General features: G+C 31.1%; 1 protein-coding gene across 1 annotated transcript; it reads right to left on the bottom strand.

The window, feature by feature from the left end:
- Positions 1-848: 848 nt before the first annotated feature.
- Positions 849-2,190, bottom strand: LOC148617432 (sarcoplasmic calcium-binding protein-like). The gene is made up of 2 exons (XM_088581628.1): positions 2,090-2,190; positions 849-1,302 (listed from the first exon to the last, which is right to left on the bottom strand). Exons 1-2 carry the CDS (start codon positions 2,188-2,190, stop codon positions 849-851), a joined length of 555 nt encoding a protein of 184 aa, XP_088437754.1.
- Positions 2,191-24,006: the final 21,816 nt, after the last annotated feature.

The raw sequence follows: 24,006 nt of genomic DNA on the forward strand, positions 1-24,006 counted from the left end.
CTTTCAACTTATAGGATTGTATTTATACAATTACTTCTAGAGTCTCCAGAGTTTGAAATTAGTATGGGTTCACTAGCAAGTGACCCCAAAATTTGGTGTGAACTACTGTAATTTCAAATGAATTCAGATAGAAATACGTGCTTACATACAAAATTTTACTCGTAGGCGGCCAGGCGAAAATATTAAATTAAACCCTGTTTTAACACGCTTGAATTATGGTATGTTTCTGTCTGTTGTACTGTTAATTGTTACTTTGGTAAAGACAAAATTTAAATGCCTACTTGGGTATAGTTGGTTATCATAAGTGGGATCTCGCGAGAAGTGAATAACAATCATCCTCATTCTAGTCGTGACCTTGTGCCTTTTCGTGGACTTGCGGGATTTCTCATACATGTCGTTTGATTTAGTGCCAATGAAATTGGTATAATGGCTAAGTGTTGTATTCACCCACCCTTTTATATGAGTTAAAACAGCGACTGATTACCATATCTTCTCCCAATACTTAATATCCATCATTCACTTTGAGTGCAGTATCACTTCGGATATTTTTAGAAAGACGGCGATGTGACTAACTATTGGACAACGAAAATTGCCCGATTCCATTTAGATACGAGTGAAGTGCGGGTGCTCATGCAGTTAGTTTAACGCGCGAACGCAAATACCGTTAAATATAGTCCGTCTATAAATTAAAGTCCGTTTCTTCATACTGTCCCGTCGAATACGTCAATATGATAGAATGAATGGATGGATGTATGAAAAAATGAATGATTAAAGTTTATCATGCAAATCAACCCGGTGACAAATATATAAAATGTCTCAGTTTGCATTCAATACATGTAATTCAAAAGCTAAATATGGTCGATCATTCGAAAGCCATAAAGCCGAGCCTTTTCTAGATGACTGACATTGTTTTCATCACTGTTACAAATGTATTCAATCCAGCTTTGAAGGAACAAGTGAGTGGAAACTGCTCCATCTTCATCCTTAGGATAGGCATCAAAATATTTTTCATCAAAAGACTCTAAATCAACTGCCTTTAATAGTTGACAAAATTCTTCTTTTGAAATTTTCCCATCATTGTTGATATCTGTCATGCTCACTAACTCCCCACATAGTCTTTTTACATTTTTTCTAAAGTTCACCACATCTTTATTGTATTCTTCGGCCATTCTTCCTATCATTTTTTCTTCATTTATTTTACAATCCCCTTTTAAGAAAAAATCCTGGAAAAAGTTCACAAAACGAGACTTGAAGTCCTGGGCTGCCTTTCCGTCCAGTTGATGAATCTTAATAGAATTATCACTACAAATACATTCCCAATTCTGTTTTAATGCATGATAACAAAACTCTTAAAAATATACTATTATCCTTGAACAAGCAACATTAGCATTTCATGTTTTCATGTATCAGAAAATGCAAAAAACAAGCGTGAATACCACATCAATATGATAATATTGATTGAAAACTACTTAATCTCTTTTTAAGATTTCTTCATACATGTATTAAATCAATTTGTTCACTGTTTAGCTAGAGTCTGAGAAAACTGACTTTGGCCAAATTTCTTCCAATTAATTTATTTTCTGTCACCCGATTGCGCCAATTTCAATTTCAGAACATATCATTTCTACGAAAGCCCATTGAGCTCATTTTTGTAGACTAAAAATAAAAATAAGGCGGTAGGTGCTAGGTAACAAAATATTTTATTTAGCAGAGGAATACATATTATCTATCTGCGTGTTCTATAATATATACAGAAATATTTTGCGTCGTTTGCGAAGGTTTCGCGTAAGTTTGGCGTTCTTTCGCGAAAGTTTCGCTTTATTAAGCATAAGTTTAGCGTTACAACGCGTAAGTTTGGCGTTATTTCGCGACAGTTTCGCGTTCTTATGTGAATTATTTTTTTAGTCTACGAAAATAAGCTCAATGGGCTTTCGTGTACATTTCTGAATATCAAAGTTATCATATGCATCAGATATTATTCTGTCGATGGTGCCAATTTAATTACTTACTAATAAATAAAAATAACAAAACAAAACAGAACAAAACAAAACAAGACATTGCCAGTGTCTAGTACATGTAACTAACTTACGCAAAACGAAAGGCATCCTCTATCGTTAGCAAGTTGTCCTTTGTAAGGTCAAAAGTTTGGAAAAGCTTTTTCCATTTCTTAATTAAATATGCAGTTGTCATGCTGAAACAGCAAAATCAGTGGAAAAAAATTATCTGATGGTAAATCATCCAGACATTCAACATAATATTCGCGCTTTATATGACTCTGAAATGCAATTTCAGTTTTATACACTGACAAACGTGTACTTTTTATCCCATTTCTAATTGTATGCAAAATAACTGTTATAAAAAAAATAAAAGAACAAATCAACACAAAGTAAAACAAACAAAACAAAACAAAACAAACAAACAAACAATCAAAGAAAATTTACTTAATACAAACTCAAATGCCAAAGTCCTAATACTCACAATTTCCTCGATGTTTATTTTTTTTCTAAATAAGGAGAGTCAGCTTATGTATTTTAAATTGTGTTTTCACCATATTATGCACAAAAAAGTAATACGATATGATATTTAGAAGGACTTTTTCTGTCTCCCAATTCTATCAAGGTTTGTTCTATAATTAATTTCTCACCTGAAAATTTGAAGTCATCTGCTATGGAGTCTTCTTCTTCTGTTCTCTGCAATTTATCTTCCCACTCTGACCTCTGCAACTGAACCACACTTTTAGCTAACTGTATTATTTAAAATAAATCTGAATTTCTAATTTGCCTTCCAATATTTAAATGTGTGTCATATATACAATAATATAACCAACAAATTTACATTTTTATTTGCCTTTCAACAAATATGTGTCAAGCTTGATCATTTCTATACTTTACGGATACTATTTATAGAAACTAGAAGCTATTGCTATTGTTCGTGTCATTCTATTGCTTTGGTCTAATGTTAAAATATGCAAATTACTTAACATATATGTTTAAACTAAGTTTTAAAGAACTTTCCATAAAGAATACACGGGTATAGGTCAAAAGTCATCGTGAAATCCAAGGACAATTAAACAACGGGATATTAGAAAGAGGTGACTACGTTAGGAAGATGGCATACAAAAACATTCCAATCGCCAAATTTCAAACTCGTTTGTTGTTTTCAGTAGCACTTTCAGCTGTATCGTGTAACATTTTATCAGTTTATGTGTTTCCTCCATTTGTCTTCTCCCCCCGTAATGCCTCAATTTTATCACCTTTCTCTCGTGCTATTGCTATCGCATCTACAAATCTGTGTTCAATTAAATAACAATTAAAGAGCTTTCTCTGAAATTTTCAACATTTACCGCCGTTAAATACAACTTTTACGCCATAAAATTACTACCTGGAGTCTTCTTGTTTTTCAAACACCGCTATACTTATACTGTGTGGTTACAAAAACGAAACAAATTCACAATCTATAAATACTAAATACTTTCAGAGATTACCGAAAGGTCTTCAAGAAGTAAGCTTTGGAAGGCCCTGACAAAGAAGTAATAAAATCCACGGTAACTGAACGATGACAATTCTTCAAAATCAACCCAATACACATGTAAATGATATAAGGACACCGCGACGCACTCCTTCATGTGGACAGGCGTGTGAAATCTGCGGTGGTGTTAAATTAGCTTTAAAAGTCCTTAGCCATCCCCTGTAATGTAAGGTCAAAAATAACCTGAAACAACAACAAAAACACACCATAATTTTTTTTTTCAGAAATACATCGAATGTGCCACATTTAACGTTTCGATATTCATAAAAATATGTTGATTAATAAAACAAATTAATTTTCAAAACTTACAAATATATATTATGTACTATTTTGCTATATATAAAAGATAAATTGATATGTTCAAATCTTACAAATATACTGTTTGTTCAAAACTTACAAATATATGGTCAAATCTTACAAATATATGTTCAAAACTTACAAATATACGGTAAAAAAAAATACAATTATATATGCAGTATTTTCTATATATGATCGAAAATAATAATATATGTAATAAATTATAGCCAAAAAGTGAGACAAAAAAATTATCCCGTTCCCCAAAAAATTTCCATTGAATTCTTTGTGACTTTAAAGCCGGCTTTTAATAGAACAAAATTCTACTTGTTTGCTAAAATAACTGCAACGTTGAACTTCTAATGGAGATTGAATGAACGCCCCCTCCTAGTTTAGGCTGTATAAGTATTAAAGTTCTTCTAATTTAAATTTCCAAATTCTATTTTTTGCAAATCCCCAAATCGCCATTTTTAGAATAAGTACATAATATTATACACCAAACTGTACGGAATAAAATTAGAAAAACAAATATAATATTTTCATTTTTTGTGAAGACAGCAAACATGTTTTTTTTTAATTTTGAAAAAAAAACAAAAATGGGAAAATTTATTTCAATAGGAAAACTTGATTTCCAATTGGAATATCGACTTTCCGATTGGAAAACAAGTGCTCCCATTGGAAAAAATTTCTTCCCATCGGAAAAAAAATTTCCATTGAAGAAAATTACTTCCAAAATAAATCAAATTAGCGAATTGTTTTCCAATAAATTTTCAAAAACGGAATATTTTATTTCCAATTGGAAGTATACTTTCCAATTGGAAGATATAATTCTCAAGTTGAAGATAAAAATTTCAATTGGAAAATATATGATTTTGAGAATAGCTTTAATTTCATCGTTATTTCATATATTTATGATATAAAATGATTTCAGTGCTATAGCTTGTATAAGTCATGAAATGCAAAGTAAACCTGCGTTTTCAAATTACACAATTATAATAAGAAATAAATATATGTACAGAAAAAAAAACATGCACTTGTACAAGTGCACGTGATTTTTAAGAGATTAGCCAGTTTCAAAGCATTTATTTTTTTGCGCAAGGCATCACGCATCAAAATGTTTGATGAACTGACTTAGATTTTAAAGAGCAATCCGGCGGGTGTTTCCAGGAAAGCAGAGGATGCTTATTCTAGCGGTGCTCATGGTCCATTTTTTAGTGGAGTTTGAGTTGCTCATATACGTTTGTTGCTTTGCTTATTTCTTTTTTTCTTTTTTTTCTGTCTGTCTGTTTTCCCTGTCTAATCTTTGTCCTTGGATTGCATTCTTTTGCTAGAATTTTAGTTCCCTTAATTACTCTGTACCTACAATGTAAAAAGCAATACTAACTACAATGATTGGAAATAATAACCAACACCTCTGTCTATTGAAAATAAAGTTATTTGCATTTAATTTCATGAAGTTAGTTGACTTTTACATGTAATAACTTGTTTAAAAAATACCGTGTGTTCCGAAGTACTCTGCTGTTTATTCAAAATTATTCCTTTCTCTCATAGCACTTAAAGCTCATGCTGTGAACCTGCTTACATGAAGACATCATTTATACACCGTATATTATGAGGTGGCATGCAACAAGATAAGTTACTACAACTAATATACAAAATCTGCCGAATATTTTAGGGAATTTTGTATATAGCTGAAGCTTTGTCTTTAAATGTACCTGATGAATTAGCTGCAAATACAAGATTTCACCACTGTTCAAGTCTCTGTTCTGTCAAAAATATTTGTGATTGCCACATTAAGGCAGATACATAACACACTATAATTACAATAATCACCTTTGGTTTAGATCACCAGACATCTGACATCAACAAAGTTGTGAATGGGTATTGATCAATTTACATGTGATCAACTGTTTTACAAATGCATTGAAATATAATACATGTACATGTATTCAACAGATCTAGAGGAGTAGCCATATTTGAATGTGTGACTCTTAGTCTTTCTTCTTGTATAAGCAATTTAAGCATAATATTCATTAAAAATACTTGAAGTTCCATCCATAGGCATACCAGTATAAGTTAATATAATAAAGTAATTATATATGATTTGATAAATTTTTGGAGAGTAAGGTGATTTTTCTATCCTATGAGCCTTACAAGATAAAAAGATGCACTGTTATAAGATGCATTGGCTTTTGAAGAGATGCCTAGTCCAAATTTCCTCTGGCCCGGAATATTCGGATATTGATCTGTCGGTTTGGGGTCAGAACGATGTGTGATACAAAAAAGATTTTAGTAGTACTGCAGAGTATAGTACTTCAAGAGCTTCTAACGATTGTGCATGTTATATCTAGTAGGATTCCGGAATTCTTTTCCTGTATGGTAAAATCGGAATTTTTTGCTCATTTTTATCTCCATCCCCTCCCAAACTTAGAGGACAAGGATCCGGTTTTAACTGATAAACATGAGTTGTTTTTAATTAATAGGTATGGTCATGCATCATTATAATTTAAGGGTTGCAAGGGGTTTCTATTGTAAATAAATAAATAATAAATACATATTTATATAGATTAAATATAAAACAATTTCTTAAAATAGATGAAAGATAATTTCAATTTGAAATACATATTTATTTTTTATAATATTGTTTTGGATATTTTAATCTGAAGCAAACAATAATATTAAAACAAATCATTATTTTTAAAAGAAAAATATTTGATACATATTTTTTTATAAAAATGTCAAGTATTATTAATGCTTTAGGAATCAAATACTATATGAATTAATAATGAACTTGATTTGAGTATAAATTCCAGCAATGCAAATTATTTGATAAAATCATTATTAAAATTTAATACATGAAGTGTACTTTTGTAATGACTTGTAGCACTTTAAGCTAATTGCTTAATAGTATGCTTCATTCAACAAAAATGACAAAGGATTTACATGTATAATATCATATTTATTTGATGAAATAAAAACATTTGAATATAAAATGTATAAAAAAGTCACCTTTCACAAGCTTCGAGCTGCTGCTGGTCTACTCTTTGATACCTGGACGGGGCAATACAGCAACAACAAAAAAACAAGGATAATTGAGATAAAGCATCAGCTAACAAATACTGATGCAACAAACCAAAAACAAGAAAAACTAAGACAAATAGAGAACAAACTAACTTTACAAACCTAAAGCAACACACAAGTTTTTTTTTTCTTTCAATGAATATCCCTTATAGAACCTCAAAACTATCTTTATCAAAACATTTTCTAATTAGCAAACACATATATTCCTTATCAAAACATTCCCGATTGTCCAACATTATTTTACCTGTAATTTTCAAATGTTGGACTATCGGGAAGACACCATTAGAAATTTATTCATTTTCTAATATTGAAAAACAATTTTTCAATATTAAAAATTATTGTTTTTTTTTCTTTTTAATATTAAAATTCAACATCTTTTCTCCTTAAAAATGCAGTGGACTTTTTAATATTAAAAGCCACTTTCAATATTTAAAATCCATTTTCTTATTATTAAAAAAAATCTTATTAGAAATCAAGTTATAAATTGAAATAAACTCTTATATTAGAAATTTATATGAATTCTTATATAAGAATCAATATAAATTCTTATATTAGAATTAAAATAAATTCTTATATTAGAACTAAAATGAACTGTTATATTAGATATTAAAATAAATTCTTTTTGTAGAAAACGATTTTTCTTTTAATTAGAGCTTGAATTTCCAATATTAAAAAATAAATTGCTTGTATAAAAATAATGAATGGCTAACATCCCTGTGCTAATATTCAGAATTCCTTTTTATATAATGGAAAATTCTTTTTTTTAAATTAGAAACATATTTTTAATATTAAAAATTATTTTCTCATATTCAAAATTCATTTTCTATGATTAAAAAAATCAATTTCTTGTTAGAAATAATATTAGAAATTTAAAGAAATTCTTACATTAGTAATTTAAATCAAAGTCTATTTTTAGAAAACGATTTTTTTTTTTAATTAAAAATTGAATTTCTAATATCTAAAAATAAATCGCTAATATAAAAACAATGAATTGATAATATTTAACAATCCCTTTTTTTTAATATGGAAAATCTTCTTTTTTATACTGGAAATTCCAATTTTACTATTGAAAAATACGATTTTTTGTGCACTTTCGTTTGTCACATACATGAACATCATTTACTTAAGTTAATAGATTTGTGGTATACTACAATTCAAGGAAGGGCGTGCAAGACATTCGCCTTCCTACAATTGCTAATTATGAAGCAATAAAGTTTCTATTTCTTCAATTGAAAACAAATGCATAGTCTCTCGATTCTCTCCCCCCCCCCGGTCCGTCCGTAAATTTCCGTCCTGATTTTATTCGGCCCATCCAAAGTCCGCTGAAATTCTTAATTTCCAATCACAACAATATTCACTCCCTGATCACAGGTACGTACGTATACCTATTCTGGACGAACTGTTTATCTGGTGTCAATATATAGAAAGTGAGCCGTTTGTCGCCGTTAACTTGAGGCGCATAAAATGTGGATACAACATGCGCCAGGGATGAACCCAAGGCAGAATTTTTTGAAAGACGGGAACCTATCCAGAAATTTATTCACAAATTGGCTTCAAGAACACCCACTTTTTCTCTGGATCAAACCCCTATATTGGAATAAGCAATTAAAATCTTAATTCTATATGTCGAATATGCAGCCCGAAGAATCGAACCCCGATTTCCGGCATGCTGGCGTTGGTTCGGTGTGTTCCCATTGGTTACATTGGTGGTCTGTAACCTTCATACAGTTAAAGAAATATACACGTTCCCAATTTTATTATCAATATATTGATATTATGCTTTATAATCGATTTAAACATTCTCATGGGTGGGTGTGACATATGACGCGAAATAAATCGATTGAAACATATCGGACCAGATATATATACACAAACAAGATGTAAATTGGTTTCATTCATAGCTGTTAGTACATACGAGATACGACAAAGATATAGACTCGTTTAATTTAATTTTATGATGATAATTATTATTTTTGATGAGACGCAAAAAGGGAGGCTAAAGCCCCTTTAGCTCCCCCGGTAAACCGCCACTGATACGGTATATTGGAAACACAATGACTTAGATTCAGTAAATGTTTAGTATGGGAGAATCAACACATTATATTTTGAGCATCAGGAAGGCGCAGATTAAATATTACATGTATTTACCTATTTATAAGGGAGATTATCTGTCCAAGACTGACACTTAATATAAAAATGTAAAACAATACAGTTGTAAAAGTTTTCAGTATCTGCTATAAGACATATTGTGGTAAAATGTGATACATTGTACATGTATAATAAAAGAAAATTGAATACATTAAGTATGTTCTTGTTTCTTATATGTGGCAAAGTCCAGGGGAAATTTCATTATTCTGATATCCGGTACATTTACTATATACATTTGTGCATGCATATACAGTATGCATTAAGGTGTCTATCTCCTTTTTTCCACTTGTATTTACACATTAAGCCAACACAATGGACAGTCCAATTAAACCATACTTTTAACTATTACTGTGAACAAGGATTTATATATAACTCTGTGCTGTGAACACAAATTTTGCATAACCAACCAGTTTATTACTTAAAGCAGTCTTCTAGGATTCCTATTCCCGTTACCCAGGGCAAGTGAAATTTGGGTCAGGGAAAGTTAGGTACTTGGTTACACTTTCCCGTGACAAGTTGAAAACTTCATATGCTGTAAGGATTTGTTTTGTTAGAAAAGCAGCCATTGACTGTGGGAACTGCTATATGTACAAAAAATGTATGCAAGATTTTTTTTATAGTTGCAACCTCTGCAAAGTCTACTTGAAACCTTGCAATCCCGTGTTAACATGAATTTTCAGATGAGTTTCTGTACCCTCATCGTGTAACACACCTAATTAAGATTACAATTTAAGTAAAGTTGCCACATTTTGATCATTTTAATGTATAAAATTGGTACATTATCTGTATCATGAAATTCACAAAATAAATCATAGCACACCTTCCAAGTCATCCAATTATTAGTGGTATAAATTACCACATGAAAACGATGAATTCTCCAGGAGGAAGCATGCAATATCAAGACTCAATATCATCAGTCATCATATATATGATTGATCATATTGAATAGGTAGAACGTAATATTGGGTATAGAGTTGAATAGAAATTTACCATGACATTAAATTTAATGTGAGCATTTTAAACGGTGTCATTTCTTTTATTAAATTTCACAAATGATAATAACACATTATGATATCAGAATGAAAACAAGTCCAAACATAAAGAATATTAAAATAATGTCCATATAAGTAAGCATCTCAATTTAAATGTCAATAATTTACACAAATATTATTCATATAAACAATTCTCAACGAGAAAGGTAGATAACTCCGTCCACATTGCTTCCAAGTCCACAGACAAATACACTTAGTCTATGCGTTTGCACTTATTTAAAGCATGTGTGTACATTATATGTCTATTTGAATAACAAAGAAGTGAACTTTACCTTTGAATATTCAATCAGTCAGTATGCAAATTATCTGTCGTAGTATCTGAACCAATAAAAAAATCCGGAACTGTTCTTGTTCACTTAATTTTTCTCTGAAATAGATGGCAATAATTAGAGAGGTTCCGATGATGTACGCCATATTTCATTAACATCTGAGGCGACTAAGGTTCCCCTACCTATAAACTCCCTTTTTACAACTGTTTCCATAAAAAAACAGAAACCTTATGACTTTTACTGCTTGTTTTTTTGTAAAGTTCTTGAGAATATGGTAAGTTATGCGTGTTTAAAGGTCCGTTCAATGTGAATGTAGGGCACGTTTTTTTTTTATTTTTTTTTTTTCTTTTTTTGTTTATTTTTTTTTTTTTTTTTTGGGGGGGGGGGGTCTTAATTTATTTTATTTTTTTACCTTATCCGGAGGTCAGACATCTGGGCTTGGACAGCGCGGAATTGCATCCTTAAAAAGATTAACTAAATTTGAGTAGTCTGTGTTTTAAAATCAGAAAGTATGCATAATAACATGATTACAAGAAATTCTTAACGATTATGCAGATTAGTAACATTCTAATCAATATTGTAAATTCACATTGAAGACCATTTTGTCAGAAATTGTATTTCTGGAAGGCTTTTATTATTTGTTTGTTGCTTTTACAAAATTGCTTACATGAAGTAGTAGGATATGTATTTCATAGTACTATAAGTAAGTAGCATTGTAAAAACATAAATATAATGAAAATAGTTTACTAAGATCAATCAGTTATTTCCATTTTTCTCTCAATCACTCAATATATGAATGAGTGATGTCAGGCGTTTGAGGGAGCGAGGGTGAACTCAAAACCCTGACTTCGGAGGATGACGTGAAGAGTGATAACATACTTATGAATTAACCACCTGAAATAACAACAGAATGTTATTTGGGGAAGATATTGTCCACTTGGCTACTACAGGTAACTGTCAGCCATGTACATGGTATAAAGTAATCAACATACATGTCACCTTGTATATTAACATTGGGTATATCAGTTGATGGATTTTTTTATCTTCATAATACTTTTCACACTTATCTTATTTAATTTAATACTGAGGCAAAATTAAATCATTTTATGGCCAATTAAAGAACAGATTTATGGCCAATTAAAGAACAGTTTTATGTCCCCATAGATATTATAATCATGCACAGACAACTACTGAGAGAAAACCTAGACCACACTAATCTTGAAAATTTACTGTAACTAGTGTAACTTCAAAGTTATATGTTTAAGTAATGCGGATATCAGTAAGAGCTTTATTAGTTCAGGGTTTGACACTTAACTTTTCTGGCTATGTAGCCCAGAGGACTATTTGATAAGTAAATCAAGTGGTCCTCACAATTGTTTTTGGACCCTCTCCTTAAAACTAAACAAATAAAAATTAATTAAGGGTGCCTGAAGGACTATCAAATTTAAATTTCATGGTTGTCATGGCTCAAATACATGTATGTTGGCACAGGACTACCGGACCACTGTGAAGTGTCAAACCTTGAAGTCCTTTTTAGCTACAACGCCAACTTCCATTCAGGAATTGAAAATTAAGATTCAGGAACACCCATAAGCAACACAAGGTTAAGTTTTGTTAGGGTTTTTCCTAAGACCATGATAGTGGTGTAGTCTCCAGATTTTGCAATCTTTTATTGTATGGTACTGTCAATTTTGTCCTTAGACACTTAGTTGTTGTGGAATAACTTTGATATTTAAGTTGAGTTAATTTATCTTAGTAAAGTTTTCAAATATGTCTCCAAACCACAAAAGGAGGGTTGGTATTGATTTTAGGGCTATGGCCCCAACTGGTTTGAAATTATAGGCCAAAAATATTTTAACTGTATACATGGCTTTCTATGATATTGTTCCACAATATTTATACCACAAAAGTAGGGTTGTGTTCATTTTTATTTTGGGTTAGGTCCTCTACCGTTTGGGATTGTAAGGACCAAATATTTTTTATTACGCCAGAAACAACTATTTTCCTAATTCTTGACAATAATTTAACAATAAATGAATAGATTTCTTTGAAATTACAAGAAGTTGCAAACCATTCTAGTCAAATTCTTATTGTGTGTCAAATGTTTAATCACAATCAAAATTCCAGATTGTATCAAGCTTGACATGCTTGGAAGTGTTTCAGTACTTGCCCAAACTGTTAGGGTTCAAGGTTGAACTTCTGTGGCTGTATCAGGCTGTGCCCTGCAAAGCATTTTTAATGGGTCATACAAAGAAATTCTACAGTGAAATTTGGACTACTTACAGTGTATATTGTTACAAAATTGGGTTTAGGTCAGTAGGTTTATAATGAAGATATATTTTTGAGTGTCACTCAGGTTCCTTTTTCTTGTTTGTTCGTGTCCGTCTGAGTGAATTCATGCGCGATATGGACAATTTAAACATAGTTATGTGATTGTATCTATATAATTGTATTGGGATTATTATGGGAATCTTTTCTAAGGGTCAAGACAGAGTTCGTTCTCATTGTTGCATCCCTCGTGTCCAGTCAGTCCCAGGCTGTCGACCAGTCCCCAGCTTCATTTCGTCTATTTATTCATATTTCTCACCTGTCATTATATTCGTATATTCTGCTAAGGGATATGATTGTTATGGGCTTATTTTTCCTGTATCATAAGATATAGTAGGTCCCGTCTTCCTTCTTTTCCATCCCGTTACTATATTTTCCCCTCGATGTCAACCATGTTTATATTTGGCACACCGGAATTAATTGGTTAGGAGAATATAGACTTCTGTGGGAATGCAGAGATTTCTTAACCAATCATATTGTTTGGAGGTCCACAAGGATAAACCAATGATATTAGCCGAATCCCCACATTCCTGAAAGTGGGCCTAAAATTCAAACAAGTGGGCAGTTATACATAAACTGGGGACCGGCGTCCTGAAATTAATCCTGGCAGAACTATTCTGAGAGCAGTTAGTTCTATTCAGCTCGATTTTGACCACTGAGCGCTACCAGCTCGCCAGGAGAACAACACCCGTGGCATGACCCTGTATTTTAGTAGTAAATATTTTTACTACGACCTGACCTTAACATAACCTATAGAACCTAGCAGCTCGTATCATATTTTGGGGGACCTCCGTTTATACTTTAGCGTTCAGTGGTAGGGTTTTAACATTATATATTGCATGTATTAAATTATTGACTCCTGAGATATAAACATTTACTTTATATCATTGTGAAGTCTTAGCAATATAACATACAGTATTATAGTGTATATCGGGACTCGAACGCGTAACGCTGTGACATCTATGGCAACACCGCCTGCACTAAGTTCAGCGCCCTAGACCACCCGGCCAGCTAGTCTAATTTAAAATATAGCTTTCGCTGGCCGGTTCATTCCTCGACTTCGTCTCGTGCGATATTCTCCCTTTGTGTGGTAATCCAGTATACCACCCTCAATTGCAGACAGTATGTGTATAATATTCTGTACCAAGATTATAATTTGAATAGCGGATGCCACAGTTGTCTACTTTGTTATCTGTAAGTCATTAAACAAGTAAAATCATGTAGTATTATAGATAACACAAGTATGTTGAAACACAGAAGATTTCTATTTACACAGTGTGTGATGTCCATTTTTATTAGCAATTTGAATTAATATTGGATATCTTTATATTTTAATCGCCAACACCATAGCGTCATCAAACAAGCAGTGCCGTAGTTTAAAAAAAAATACAATGAATTTGCTGAACTGAACCTGTACGGACATTTAAGAAAATCAGACATAGGGTCGTCTCGTCTCACTTTTTAAATGATTAGAACTAGTATCTATTGTAAGTAAACAATTCACTGAAAGCAAGAGATCATGTCGGGTGGATGCAGCATAATAGTGTCAGAGTTGCTTTTTGGGGTATGTTTTGTACGAGTATCGGAATTTTGTTTTCAGGTTTCTTGGGTCGGACTCTTGCCAACGTGACCTCCTTTACGTCTGGGCAGACTTTGGGTAAAGGGCTGAAATATATGTTAAAGACACAAAAATAATTTTTTGTTCTTTATTGTTCCGAAGCGCAATGTAAAGTGACCATATAATAATTGTAAATTATGAATAATATAACAACAATAATGTACAATATTGAATAATGTCTAAACAAACATGTAGCAGATATGGTATGCATTGTCACTAAGTAACTCTTGCAAACGAACTATAATACATGAATGAACCCAAAAAGCTAACTGACTTAAAAGTCATGGGTGCAAGTAAGTCCAACTTGCACAATAAAAGTGATAAAGGGGAATAACTCTTTAAATTAGCTAACTGAACTTGGTTGATGAATACATAACTTAAAAATGTGAAGAGGGGAATATCTAATATGTATTACGGGATACTTGTTCATGCCTTAAGCATGTTATGTGCGCTGTTCTATTAATTGTGTAACAATAGCTTCGTAACACATTGTGCGGGAAAACCGTCTTGCATTTTGTTATGAAAAATCAGAGTAAAAACTTCAAAACAAACGTCACAAAGAGAAATCTTGCCATATTGGCTTCTAAATAAACAAACCCCATGCTTTAGCTGTTTCTAAATAAACTATCAAAAACTAGAGGACTTGTTATTTTTCAACATTTGTGATTATGGTTACTTTCCTTGCACAAAATAATTTTAATACCATGATATCAGGCTAAACGTACCACTTAAATTGATAGCGGCAATGATAATATAATCGTACCAAAACAAATATTGAAGCACAGTTAACAAACAGTTCAATAAAGAATCTTTTCTTTCTTTTTAAAACTATTTACAAAGTTTCATGTATTTACAAGTTGCGAGACTACTAAAATAAACTGTCTTGCATGATATGGCATATTTTTCTTGAAAACTATTAAGTAACATTATTATAAATAATATTTTCATCTCATTACAGATAAAATACTCACATTAATGTTTAATTAAAATATTTACAACTAAATAACCTTAAATATAAAATATAATACAGCATACATGAAATATATGTTAAAGACACAAAAATGATTTTTTGTTCTTTATTGTTCCGAAACGCAATGTGAAGTGAGCTTGGAACTACTTTTTTGCTGTATTTACCAAAATCACACTTGTTTCAACCAATCAAAATATAAAATATATCTCGTTGCTTAGTAAAATGAGTGGAAGAATTGAACCCGAATGCCTTAAAACTAATTTTTGTCGCGTAGTGCTTTAGTATGTATGAAGGGGCTTAAATTGTTTACCTCTTGGACATACCTATCCATTGTTGTTTACATAATTTATTACTGGGAGGAAATCCAACCATAGAAAATTAATCTGACTTGATCTGAAGAAAATTAATGTCTAAAACTTTAGTCTAAATTTCTGATATAAAATAAAAAGAATAATACTGCAATTTCATTTGAAATTTACGCATGCCTTAAACAGAAAATTAAGAGGTTAAGAAACTTGAGAATGCTTAAGAAGGGATCAGATTACGTACAAAACGATGACTAAGTACGACCGTAAACTATCGTAACATTGGCAAAAGTGTTTTAGTGGAGTGTTAAAAGTTTCCAGAGTACTATAGCTGAAATATAATAAGCACGTACATGTACAAATCGTTGTTGATAAACTTATTACTTTTAGTTAAATCAACAATTCCTATAATATTTGCGAAGTTTTAAAATATATAAATGAGAAAAATAAAAGTGAAACTTTTTCATTAGAGTAATGAATACGAATAATAGTAACTTAATGCGGGAAAGTTTAAAATAAATGCATCTCTATAGGTATTAAACCTCGCGCTAGCAACCGCTTTCGGCTGGAGCCTCCCGACATTTTTTTATACATTCCATAATCTCCAATGGTCTTGTCCGTCTCATGATGGGAGCTTAAATCCTGCGTCTTGTCCGTCTCATGATGGGAGCTTAAATCCTGCCGCTTTCGAAATTTTCGCTATTCATCAGTCATAATAATGGGAAAGTTAAGAACCCAGAAGTGACGCTCTTTAATTTTGGATAAAAATAACGGGGGTCTCCTTTTGTAAAGTTTCCGAAGATTAACATCAATGCTAACCGTATCTCCGCTAAAATGCATAAAAGCTTGGCATATGTTAAATTCAGGTTCGAAAACTAATTTCAATAAATGTCAAGTGGATATTCATAACACTAAACCTCAGATGGTTCACGGTCAGACCATGCTTATTTAACCTGACAACCTACATGTATAAGGCATAGTCGCACCCCATCAAATCCACCACCCGGGACGCGCCTGTTTTTGTTTTTTTTTTTTATATTTTGAAAAGGCGGATAACAAAATATTCTAGACATGGATTGAATACAAACGTTACACAGGATGCAGCTGACTGAAATACAGACGCTACAATTTGCATTAAATATCAAGAAGGCACAGATATTATATTAGATCTAGCTGTCATAACAAATACTAAAACTACATGTAGGCTGTGTCTACATGTTTTTTTTTTTTTCGGATAAAGAAAGCATTGTTGAAAGAAGGCAAACAAAGCAAACGACTTTTAATTTTTCTACTTTCAAAATAAAGACAGGAGCGATTAAAAAGTTTTATTCGCGCTTGATCTTATAACAGTGTTTTTAACTTGCTAGATCGCATAAGGGAATAAAGTGCGTTGCAACATTTATTACAAACAAAATTATCTTTAGACAGCGTGCTACAAGTTTCTATATACTGATGCTTTTACGAGCTTATTTAAAGCCTCTCATTTTATTTTACTACGTTCCACGCAAAAGTAATCATAATGCAGAACAATCTTCTATCGAGGAGATTTAAACGGAAATTAGAGCAAACAAATATTGAAAACTATTAGATTCAAATTATAGATTCTATTAGATTAAACCCATGTAAATAGCAGTAAAGCGGTTAAAAATAAGTACATTCACCTACATGCAATCATGTTCATAGCAATGGCTATATCAAAATCGACATCTGATCAAATATTATTTCAGACATTATTTCATTCTCTGACATAAAGATAAGGAAAAGCTCTTTAGTTAATATATCTACTGCACTTGCTACAGTGTAATTAGGGTTTCAATGTATATTACACGGCTGGCCAGGTGCTTAATCATGTGACAGTAGCTAGGTCACATGATTAAAATCCTTTTTCCTGTAGAAAGAATTTATAAATGCACACTTTCAGTTTCATTCTGATTTTTTTTAACGCTGGATCTCACTATAAAATAAGTGGCAGAAGTGTGAAAAAATGCTATTTTATTTACAGAATAGCCTTCCAGGCGGTTTTTGTGCATTCGTTTCTGCATTGTTATTTTTTAAATCACAAACTAAATGCATAAAATTGAAAATTTACAATAAGAATTACATTATTATTTAGTTTTCTTCCGAATTGATGATATTTTTTTAACATTTATTTCAGTAGTCAGAATAAGGCCTTTTGGACCCTCATCCTTTCGGTTATTCCATATAATTCTGAAAAATAACGAAAATTACAATATTCTTACCACTGTTTCACTTATTTACACACAAACATCATTTGTTTTGTTATTAAAAGAAGTATGGCACTATTAGTGCAATTCATGCACAAACTCATACTAAAGATTATGTAAATTACCTCAGCGGATTGTGTTTTTTTTTTTTTGTTAAAAAAAATCACACGTTTTATTTGTATATAAATTAAACAGAATAAAAACTCAAATATAGATATGATTTCCCATTTTTTTCTGGAAGGTCACTATATACATGCTATAGAAAAGCTTCTAAAATTTCCCGCAACAGCACTTTAATAAACACTAGATGCTCAGATGATTGATCATGAATTATTCACCTGGATACTGAGAACTAGTATATAAAAAGTTATATATTTGGTATGCAATCTATTGATATTATATGACCAAAACAATTTGACCATTCTTTGTTAGGGAATTAATTATGAATACTCCTAGAAAGTATACGTGAAAATTAACCAAGCTATAACAGAGAAGATTTCAAAATTTGTCTTGTTTATAGAGTAGCTAACAGCAAATAGATGCAAAGTAATAACTCAAAATTGGCATTGACCAGGTAAGCTTAACACAATCAAATAAAGCAATATAAGCAACATTGAATACTCTAAATTTGAAAAAAATTAAATCCGCCACTAACCAACTTATCAAGCATATAAGTAACGAAAAATCAATGAATTATTTCAAGAATCTTTGTTTTATACATTGGTACCAGTACTGATTGGAAATAAAAGATAAATACATGTACACACAAAAGACAACAGTTACTGAATGTAAAGTACAGTGTAATAATATTGCTATATCTTTCAGAACATATAATTATGTTGATCTTTACAAAATTAAAATATATTAAAAGAGTAATAAAACATTTTAACAAATAACAAGATATAAAGATATAAAGCTTGATATTTTATTAACAATATTCATAATCCAAAAAAAAATTATCACGCATATGGAACACTTGAAAAAAATTGAATGTAATACAAGATTGCACATGTTTGGAAAAACCTATGGATAATTAATTAAATTTACTGAATGCGTGAGTTTATACTGCATTGAGATAATACCACAAAGTTGAACAATATACAGCCAATATAACAAAAAAGTTTCAGTGCAACATGATATTGGACGTGAGATTGTTGAATCATGTTTGTTTGGGAACCAATGTGGACAGCATTAATGTTTAACAGACGTCATGCTTAATATTCTTATCTGAAAAGCATCTCTGACTCTTGAAACAAGTTTGGATAATCGATAACAATAAAATTGTTGAATGCCAATGACTTAAAGAGACTATCCATGCAGAAACCAGGCAGTGCAGTTTCTTAAATAATAATGGCATTTTATCCCCCAGAATTTTTTGTTCCAATGTAATGTTTTATATCATTTATATGTCAAATAGTACAAATATTTTTTTAATTGACAATGGATTGCTCAGAAAATTATTTTAACGTTCCCTAAGAAAGCAACCAAATTTCACACAATATAAATGCGTTACCTTTAGTTTTTCAATGAATTTCAAGGCTTTCTATGTAATTGGTTTCCATTTAACCGTAATCAAAAATTAACAGTCAAATCGAATCGAGAACTTTGTATGTATTTTATTTGTTATTCAGTACAAAATATTTAGGTATACATTTAATATTCTACGGTGCCTCATTTATTTCTAAATCATTACAAATGCACTAAAATGCAACCAAATTTAGAGGCATTTTTGTTCAGTGATTAAATAGTTAACTTTTGTCGAAAAAAAGTTATTTGCTTATATTCTTGAAATTCTATGCATGTGATCTTTACATGTTACCCGTTTCCCGATACCTACAATGAACAATTAATAAATGACTTATCAAAGTGTATTGGGGTCGATTGATCTTTGACCCTTCTCTAATCAATGCAAAATAGCAGAAAACTTTACTACTTTTCAGTTAGAAAAGAATGATATTCAAAAACTGCATGAATTTATCTTTCCATTGACATATACTATAGCCGTATACCCTCTAGCCCCATTCAAGTTCGAAAAATCCTTAACCGTCCGCAGCACTAATACTATTCTTCAGTTTTCCATATTTTCCAAATTTATTAATTTTTAAAATATTAAATTGGCCAATAATAAATATTGATACATTTGGCAACAAGTTTGTTGAAAAGTGAAGAAATGCCAAATAAAGATGCATTTTCATGTATCAACAAAGATTTGCCTTGGCTATCAAAATAAAACTATAAAATAATGACAATTAAGCAAATTACCAAGACTACCAATTGTAAATTTTCAAAAGTATTTGATTGACTTGTAATAAGAAATGTCTGCAGATATCAGTAAGGTACAAATGTATTTGTCAAATTAATGTTAATTGTCATACATACTTGGTTCACTTTTTTAATTTTTGTGGTTGCTAGTCATATTGCAAATATACATGTACAGAACCTGAACTTATCAAAATTTACATAAATTGGTACAATGCATGTTTTTATGCTTCCTTCTTATTTACATGCACCTTATCACTGATTAAGATTAGAAATTTTGGCCATTTGACACATTCAAATTTAAAAGGTCCCATATAATGTTATTTCTTTTACAAACAATGTTAATAATTGTTCCATTGAAAATCTGAATTTAATAGAATACGTCCCACTTTCAAATTTCTGATCCCTATCACTGCCTTATAATCATTAAATATCATACATGTAGCATACATTTGTTGGAATTTAAATACACCAATCATGCATCAACTATGATAATACTTTATTTCAAGAGCGTAAAACAATTAGTTTACAACTAATCTTCCTTAAGGCCTTCACACAAAAAACAAAACTACAAGAATAATTTCAATGGCACATAATGAATACCAGCAACTACTATATGAATGCATGCTAACAAAAGTATCTTTTAACATTATAGTACATGCAAATTCAGTTGAATTATTCTTTTACCAGTTGTTCCATTAGGAAGATTTTTAATTCATAGAAAACAAAGAAACTAAAACAAAGGAAGCCCAAAAAGCTGGAATGGCTCACTTGGTAAGCAAATGCAAGCATGTGCTTGTACATCAGAAATCCTTCTTTAGTGATCAGATTGTAAGTATTATTCAGAAATGATAGAAAGGAATAATAAATGCAATAGGAATAGCTAATGTGACCCTCCAACCAGGAAAATTAATAACGTACATGTGCATGTAATATAATGGCCAGTAACACATGTCGACTGCAACGTTTTGATCTCACCCTATCAATATTTAGGACAATAAAAAAGAAATCATTTTTTTTTAAATTAGTATTTGACAATAAATTGCAATTTTATTCCTAATATATATAATTTTCCTTTTGAAGCAGTCCTGTTATAAAATTAGCACTATCTTACATCTACAACCCTGCCTATAACATTAAATGGTTCCCTCTTTTTCTTCAAGAAAATTAGAAACTTTGATCAGGCTATGTGAGGTTACTGTGTGTATATGAAAGCTCGCTTCTTTAGCTGCGGTTTTCACTTCTTCTGGCACCTGAACTACCTCTTCTGCTTTTCTGATAACCTTTGTGTCCCCGAGAGCAACAATTTTATTTGTTTTTGATATTGCCCCAGGGGAAGTCAACTCTGCTGTATACACTGATCTTTTGAAAACCACTGCCACCTGCCACTATTCCTTCTTTTACTACCATTTCATTGTTGTTTTTTTTTTTTTTTTTTTTTTTTTTTTTTTTTTTTTTTTTATTTTTTTTTTTTTTTGTTTGTTTTGTTTTTTTTTTAGTTTATGTATTCTCTTTCAGACTGTGCTGTGATAACTTGTGCCCGAATGGGTTTCTCCAGTCTAACAATTTCTCTCATTTTCCATTGTAGAGACAACCTTCAATTATACAGTGATTACATTACTTTCAAATATATCTTGCCACAAAAATTAATTTCAAAATAAAATCATAATTTGAAATTTGGGAAAATACAATCAATTTTCAGACATTATACTAACTATATTACTTATTTTGCACATGTTGTATAATTTAGTATGTTACAAAACCTTACATGTATCATTTTAATGATGAACATAAATGTTATTTATAATTTTTGTTAATTTAACCTTACAATCAGAGCTGCAACTCTCTTTATATATATATGTATTCGACGACAGGTGTCAAAAAATAGATTTGTATACTGTATATATTATATTGGCAACTTGTATAAGTAGTGTCTTTGTATAAGCACATACAAAGTGGGGTGAAAGACTATTTAATAAATAAAAGGAGGCACTGCATATTGGGGTAAAGACTACTTAATACATAAAAAGAGGCACTGCAAAATGGGGTAAAATACTATTCTATAAATAGAAAGAGGCACTTATCTTGATAACAAAAGCGCAAGAAAAAATGTAGATGGACAAGATTAAATAAAAATTGATACCATGTCACTAATTTCCTTTCACAGATTACAGATCAAACATCAAATTTAAATTTAGTTGACTTGTGATAATTTCAAATGTTTCAACTTCAAACGTTACTTGAAAATTTCAAGTGTCTTCATGTATGTTTAAAAATTTAGTTCAATTACAAGTTGTATAACTGTACAGGTACATGTACATCTGGTAAATGTATATACATGTAGGTGTATTTTTTTTTTCATACACATATTTGTTCAAAGCGAAACTTCTAACAGTAAAATCTAAAATCATATTATTTTGAATTATCACATGATTACTTCATGTAGTAATGTCAAACTTGTTTTAAAGTTGATTTTTTTTAATTTCAACTATGACTGTTTTTTAACTTTTGGTATTGAATTGTAGAAATGAAGCACTGTTGATCTGTTTTAATTTTTGTAGGATGAAGTAATTCTATTGCAAGTCCTTCCAGTGTTTTGACTCTGGACAAAGCAACATAAATCTGTCCTTGTGCGAAAAGTTTTTCCTATACCAAGCACTATTTTATCGCATGTTACTCCTTGAACTTTATGAATAGTTGATACCCAAGCAGGAAGATGTGTAAACTGATTTCTAGTAATTGATTTACCACTGTAATGAAATTCTTAAGATATTTGGTCTTTAACAGTGGCATTGTGATGTTTAACATAACATAGACCTCCAATACTACAATATCATCAAACTGTATACATGTATTTATTCTAGAAGGTTTGTTTTCATTCAAAGTAATCATCATTGTTTTTATAGCTGATAATCGTCTATAAATATAAAGTAATACATGACTTGAAACCCTTGAGATTTCATCAATTAAAATAGTATGCACAGAATGACATATTCTACGTGAATCTTGAAGAGTTTTACTACTAAACTCTCCGTAAGTTGGTTCAGATCCATGTTGTACCTGTAGTTTAAAAGTTGAATGTAACGTTTTCCCGTGAATATTTTTGCACCCATTCCAGTTTGTCCTCAAACTAATACTCCTACACATGGTGCAGTGAAGAGTCTTAACCAGTCTACCAGTGTATTAATTAGAAATTATTTTCCAGTACCAGCACCACCGCTTAAAAACAGATGCAGCGGTTTGGTACAAGAATTACTAACAACTCCTGAATGAGACATCAGTATATTCAGATGACGAAAATTTATACCATGATGCAAATTGAAAAGAGACATGTTATCTAATTTTATCGGGCGATCCATATAATAATACATTATATTCGAGCAAAAATTTCTGAGCTATTGTCACTTAATCGCTCTCTTCTTTCGTGGTAATAAAACTTTATAACTTTCATCACTAATACGTGTATTAACAAAATATGTTGTTCTTGAAGACCAAACTAATTGCAAATGACCAACTCTAGCCGCTGCCCCTCTGTGCAGACATCCGTCTACTTTTTAATACACACATGCCATTGATGTGTATTTATTCTGAACATATTTTAAATCATCAGTACAGCTTTTGTTATGTAACTAAAACATAATACGCTAACCAATGAACTCCACTAACCATTTGAATATCCATGCTAGCACGCCAGCTTTTTAACAATTTAGGATTGTACGGATTTATATAAACATCATCAACTGATCTAGCCCTTTGATAAATATGTCCTCAACTTGCCTGGTTTGTGACATCAACATTTGATAGTATCTTTGTTTTAGTACAAGGTGTCTTAGGAAAGCCAAAACAAGAGACATTACGTCTTTTTGCACGATCTTGTATGATGATGAATTGGTAAACGTTTCAATCAAAAATACAGATCTGGGTCTTTT

This window comes from Perna viridis, chromosome 5 (assembly GCF_037379345.1).
Source record: "Perna viridis isolate PV_CMFRI_1.1 ecotype Kerala chromosome 5, ASM3737934v1, whole genome shotgun sequence".
Taxonomy (NCBI): Eukaryota; Metazoa; Mollusca; class Bivalvia; order Mytilida; family Mytilidae; genus Perna; species Perna viridis.